Here is a 6,552-nt window from a genome sequence, read left to right as displayed (position 1 = left end):
GGCTAGTTACTCGAGTCGAGTCGGCAAGGGCCAGGTCGATTAGATAACGAACCACAGTAGTCTGTTTCTTGGAATCTTTGGGTATTAAGACCCTTGATTCCGGTATACTCGAGTATTACCATTTCTGTTTCCTGTTTGGCGTTCGGACCCGGTAAGGGGTATGCTTGGTGAACGGGATTTGGCGTAAGCGGGGTCTACGGTCATGTTTGTTTCTTCGAGCGTTGACGAAGAGTCAACGAGTTGGGATCAAGTACTGCAAATGGGAAAATTTGGCTCCTGAGAGCCACCCGTATCCTTTCTATTTAAGATGTTTGTTCATTTCCTTATTTGATTTGCGCATGTGACTAATTGAATATGAAGTTCCATGATTCTTACTTGCTATTATTTTGGTACCTCATTGATCGTAAGCTCACCCCCTTCCCGTTACCTTTTGTTTTCCTTACAGGGAACAATACTTTTGAACCATGATTTTGAAGAAAGAAATAGAGCGAGCTCTAGTTATTCTTTTGTATAGCACCTCTGTAGTTGAAACCCTAATTGTACTTTGATCCATCGTGAATATTCCGACTTGTAATGCTTGTTAAACTTTTAAACCTTTCAGCGTTTGTATATCTTAAAGAGATTAACCATGTAAATTAAGTGTACATGTTGAGATGGTACTTTTACTTGGCTTGATGAACACTTCTGGTATCCGTATGGTTTGGTAAGTTTTATTTTAGCTTAGTGGTCTCCAATTGTTTGTTTTGGTTTCTGTGTGCGGTTGTAGGGGTTTAAGTGATTTGATTCCGTAGACCTGGCGAGAGTTGGGCAGGCAGTCCGCTAACCCCTTTGGTACGCCTTAGGGGAAGGTGGGGCTGCACATCAACCCAAAGTTCTGATACCATATGTTAGACACAAAAGCAGGATCGTAGTTTACACTTGTAAATCATAAAACAGTAATTTGAGACATACCTTATGACCGTCGCGACTCCACAATTAACTGATGTCAAGTGCCCATTATTAATACAGCTTCTAGGTCCGACATCCTTATGGAAGAACCATGCAGCTTCTAATTACAAGATACCTTCCCTACCTAGCCTTCCCTCACCTACTCTCCTGTTATTAGGGCTATCAACGGTTCAGGTCTGGACCCGGACCGGACCCGCCAACATTTTTCGGATACGGATAGGTATATAGAACCGCGACCCGGACCCGGACTCGAAACCATTTTATCTAACAGAAAAGTGGGTCGGATACGGGATATACCACTCCGACCCGTATTAGACCCTGAACCCGTTTTAATTAATTAATAATTAGAAAAATATACCAATTTATCAGAAATCACCAAAAGGCATACACGTTCTTTCATTCCCCAATTTTTCGAACCCTAATACCCCAGTCGCCGCACATCTCCCTCTCACTCTCTTTTCTCTTTTGCTCTGCCTCCGCCCTCCGCCAGTCCGCCGTGGAACAGGCAAAGCCAAATCTATCTCTGACGCCTGACGCTGAGCTCTGATTCTGAACCATTGAACTCATTTACTGTCTTCTGGACACCTGACCATGATGATCGCAACATGCATGGCTCCTTTTGCCGTTTCTCGAGCTGTATGCATAAGCAAAACCCAATTCTGTCCTCACTCGGGAGGCTAATTTCTGGAAGTCTCTACCTTCTGTCCTGTGGGCTGCGGACAGTCCGCAGTAGTTGAGTTCTTTTGTTCTCTGGCGGTGGTTTTTGGTGTGGGCTCTTTGCTTCCGGATCAGCCTCTGTTATTCTTGTTGCCCGCTATGGCTTCTTCTTCTACTTGGGTTGGTAAGTTGTTCTAGTGGTTTGCTAGTAAAAATTTTACTAGCCATGTATGGTATGGGTATGGCGCTCCCTTTCTTGTTTCATTTTTATCTTTGAATTTGATTGGCAAGCAGGCCTCTTTATTGACAGGAGATATTATTATTATTAATTTTCTTCGCTTTTGCTGGATGGCATCGGAGTCAACATCCAACTAGCACAGTGGTAGGTTTATCATTAAAACTGGATGAGATATATGCGGGCAGGCCCGACCCGGACTCGAGACCCGACGAGTGTGGTTCCGAGAGAGAGATTAAGAGACCCGTCGGGTATTTGGGCCGGGTCCGAAATTAATACAGTAAGACGGGTTTGGGTCCGGATTTCAGCCCGAACTCGACCAGTTGACAGGCCTACCTGTTATGTTATTTTAGTGATGGGTAAAAATAATGTATGTCATAGTGGTGAGAGAGACCAGGAGCCCTAGAGTATTTATAGAATCACAATCCCTCCCATCATGGGATAATGATAGACTCCAATACTCGTATTGTACTTTATTTGTTAAATCTAATGATAAGATACAACTTAATAATCACTGTAATTATCAAATAAAGTACCACAATAAATATAATACGTCCACATACAACGAATATGGGACTCCCTACTTCCTCCAGTCATCTATTCTCATTAGAATTTTGTAATTAGTTATTATTTATTCATACAGTTATTTATCCTTCTAATTAACGGGAGTTATCTTAATAATATTATATGTGGTCATGTAGGCCACATAAATATTCTAACAAATTATTAAGAGGACTATGCAATTGGTGGGGTGTTCACTCTTTGTAGGTCATTATTATGAGCTAATAATCCAACAGGAAAATAGAGAACTGTTTGTGGCACTTTCAGCTTTGTAGATCATTTGGCTCTCAATATAAAACTTAATGGATTCAGATCTTAACATATTCAAATCATTTGAGAATAAAATATTGAACATCTGAATTAATTAATGACACTGAATTTTCTAGGCAAAACTTACTCTCAAAATTAAGTAATAAACTATTCACTTATTACTGAATGTGATATGTACTTAAATGTATTAGATTTAATACTTAACAATTCAATAATTTAATGGATTCAGACTTCAGGTTTCAGATTTCAGTTTTATCAAATGCATTCTCAGTTATAAATGAATAACTTATTACTTAATTTTGGGAGCAAGTTTTGCTTAAAAAATTCAGTGTCATTTAATTAATTCAGATGTTCAATTTTTGTTTATCAACAATCTGAATATGTTAAGACATGAATCCATTAAGTTTAAGTGTTGAAGTGTATTATCAAATAGGGCCTTAATTTAGGATTCTTTTGTGCAATGCCAAAGAATAAGAGATGGACTCACTTTAACTCTGTGGACATTAATTAATCGAGTCTAATCAAACTCATTGAAGCATGAGTAATATAAATTAATATTTTATATAATTTTAAATAAGGATACAATTGACATTTCACACTAATAAATATAAAAAGATTCCAAAAGGATATATTACATTTAAATCTTGATTGAGTTCAACTGAACTTGACGAGTTTTCAAACTTCATATAGTAGACTCGAACTTGAACTCTTCAAGCAATTTGAGATACTCGAACTAAATATTGAACTCGGTTAACTTGAGTTTTGACAAAACATGCTTGTGAGTAATTTGATTTGAGTTCGACTCGTTTTGCACCCATACGACAAAATACTCTCAATTAAGGGAGTAAGTGACTGTGTTGCAATTTTATGGTGGGCTCATCTCCCTTTTTGTGCTCTTATGGTACTTGTGGAAAAATCTGTGGGTCCGTTTGGATCCCTTGTTTTTGGGGCTGTTTTTGAAAAATTGTTTTTCACATTTCAAATGCTACAGTAAATGTGTATTTTCAAAACAACTCCAAAAACACTATATATCCAAACATTATATCAAAAACAACTACATATGTATATTTCAATTTGTATATTTCAATTATGTATATTATATATATATATATTATATTAATATAAATTGAAATATACAAATTGAAAATTATATATATTATATATTATTTATATTTATATTTATATACATTAATATTATACATAATATTGTATATTATACATAATATAATATAATAAACATAATATGTAATATTGTATACATAAATGTGTAAATATTTATACATAATATATTATGTACATTATATTATAATATATACATTATTAATGTATAATATTATTATGTACATTATTGTGTATAATAATGTTATGTATAATATTTAATATACATAATATGTAATAATGTATATTATGTATAATATATTATTATGTATATTATATTATATATATACAATATTATGTATATTATACAAATTGAAAATTATATATTATATATTTATATACTATATATTACATGAATATTTATATAATGAAATATACAATAAATATTACAAATTGAAATATTATATAAACACCATATTTATAATATTATAATATTATAATTAATATTAATGTATATTATATATATTATTTATTTATTTATTTATTTATACATATTATAAATATTTTATTTTATTTAAAAAATATTTTTATATATTTATATGAATATTATACATTATATAAATTATATATTATATATATTATACATTTATATAAATGTACATTTATACATAATATATATATTAATGTATATTTATAATATACATTTATATTATGTATTATATATAATATAATACATTTATAATACATTTATACATTTATATTAATATACATAATATTAATGCATTTGTACATTTATATTAATTATATTGATACATTTATACATAATATTAATATATATTAATAAAATTATAATTTATACATTTATATAATATTCATTTGCAATTTATACATTTATAATAATATACACTTATACATTTATAAATATATTTATATTATGTATTATATATAATATAATACATTTTTATATTTTTATATAAATGCATAAATGTATATAAAAATTATAAATTATAAAAATACCCAAAAATATGTTTTAAAAATACCTCTAAAAATAATCCAAAAAACATCTACAGTAAAAGTTTTTCATATAGTTTTTGAAAAATAACTCCAAAAACAACTAATCCAAACGGACTTGTATTTCACAAACGAAATGCTACAGTGCTGTTTTTGAAAAACAACCCTAAAAACAACTAATCCAAACGGAGCCACATATTTTTGGGAAGTAGAATATTGAGTAATAAAACCGTGTAAATTAGGAGAGATTAGTGGAGAGAAATTCTATATAACTATAACTGTGTATTAGCTGTAGAGGAGCTAATTTGGTGTAAAATCTTATTCCTAGGATTAAGAATATAATTGTGTATAGTTTCCTAATATAGGCTGAAACCTGTTGTATATATTCTTTTGGATCAATGAAATAATTATTCCCCTCATTCATTATTTTCAAGTTGGTATCAGAGCATCTTTGCCTAATTTTTTTCTGTTTCATTTTTCCTCCTTATTTTTTACATTGTCCCCTGTTCCTTCATCATGTCTGAAACATCATCAGACTCTACCATTAATTCTCAAACTACTGCCTCTTCATCCAAAAACAGAATCGAATCCTTGAAAACTGGGGTTGATTCTCACTCAATTCAGATTACTACCATTCGGCTGAATGGAGATAATTTTCTCGATGGTCACAAGCAGTCCGGATGTATATCAGAGGTCGTGGCAAGATAGGGTATTTAACTGGTGAAACAAAGGCTCCAATAAGCACAGATCCTGCTTACGCAACATGGGATGCGGAAAACTCCATGGTAATGACATGGCTTGTAAACTCAATGGAAGAAGATATCAATTCTAACTACATGTGCTATTCAACGATACAAGAGTTATGAAAAAATATCAATCAGATGTACTCTGATTTGGGAAATCAGTCCCGAATTTTCGAGTTGACTCTCAAAATTGGAAATCTACGTCAAGGGGCTGACACTGTCACAAAAAATTTCAATTCGCTTAAGCGAATATGGCAGGATTTGAATCTCTTCAACAGCCATGAGTGGAAATCAACAGAGAATTTTCGGCATCATAAGAAAACTGTTGAAGACAGTCGAATCTTTAAATTTCTGGCAGGGCTAAACGTTGAATTTGATAAAGTTAGAGGGAGAATTATTGGGAGACAGCCTCTTCCTTCAATTGGTGAGATGTTCTCAGAGGTTAGAAGGGAGGAAAGCAGAAAAAATGTAATGCTGGGAAAGAAGGATCCTGGAGTTGCTGTTGAAGGATCGGCTTTAGAGGTTTCCTCATCCTTTAAAACATCAACTTATCAGCATAGAACATGAGAAAAATCCAGTGAAAAACCACAGGTCCGGTGTGACTATTGTAATAAGCCTTGTCACACTCCTGACACATGTTGGAAACTACACGGAAAACCTCCAAATTGGAAAAACAAAGGAGGAGAGAAGTCTGGACGAGGAGTTCCTACTGCTAATGAAGCTGATGCTGGCCCATTCACCAAAGAACAAATGGAGCATCTTCTTATGCTACTGAAATCCAGTTAGTTCCACAATTGCACCCACAATGGGGTCATTCTAAAAGCTTGTGGATCATCCTCAATCCCTTCATACCATTTGCTCAGCACTATCAGTTGGTTGTCCAAAATCCAAGGACCTCCATTCACAACCCTCTCTTGGGTTTCCTCTTCAGGAATCAAGAACAGATACAGGTTTGGACCTAGCTCTGTAACCTTCATGTCTTTTGGATAACCCCAAGCCATACTGACAAAGTTTTTTAGCCCTCTAAAG

At 33.2% G+C, this 6,552-nt stretch overlaps 1 protein-coding gene across 1 annotated transcript; it reads left to right on the top strand.

Moving 5' to 3' along the window:
- Positions 1–5,460: 5,460 nt before the first annotated feature.
- On the top strand, positions 5,461–6,309 carry LOC140009769 (uncharacterized). Its single transcript, XM_072056077.1, has 3 exons — positions 5,461–5,565; positions 5,662–6,045; positions 6,115–6,309. The coding sequence occupies exons 1-3, from the start codon at positions 5,461–5,463 to the stop codon at positions 6,307–6,309; spliced, it is 684 nt and encodes a 227-aa protein (XP_071912178.1).
- The last annotated feature ends 243 nt before the right edge of the window (positions 6,310–6,552 follow it).

This window comes from Coffea arabica, chromosome 6e, assembly GCF_036785885.1.
Source record: "Coffea arabica cultivar ET-39 chromosome 6e, Coffea Arabica ET-39 HiFi, whole genome shotgun sequence".
Lineage (NCBI taxonomy): Eukaryota > Viridiplantae > Streptophyta > Magnoliopsida > Gentianales > Rubiaceae > Coffea > Coffea arabica.
The sequence above is the reverse complement of the archived record's forward strand: the minus strand, read 5'-3'. Positions and strand labels throughout refer to the sequence as shown.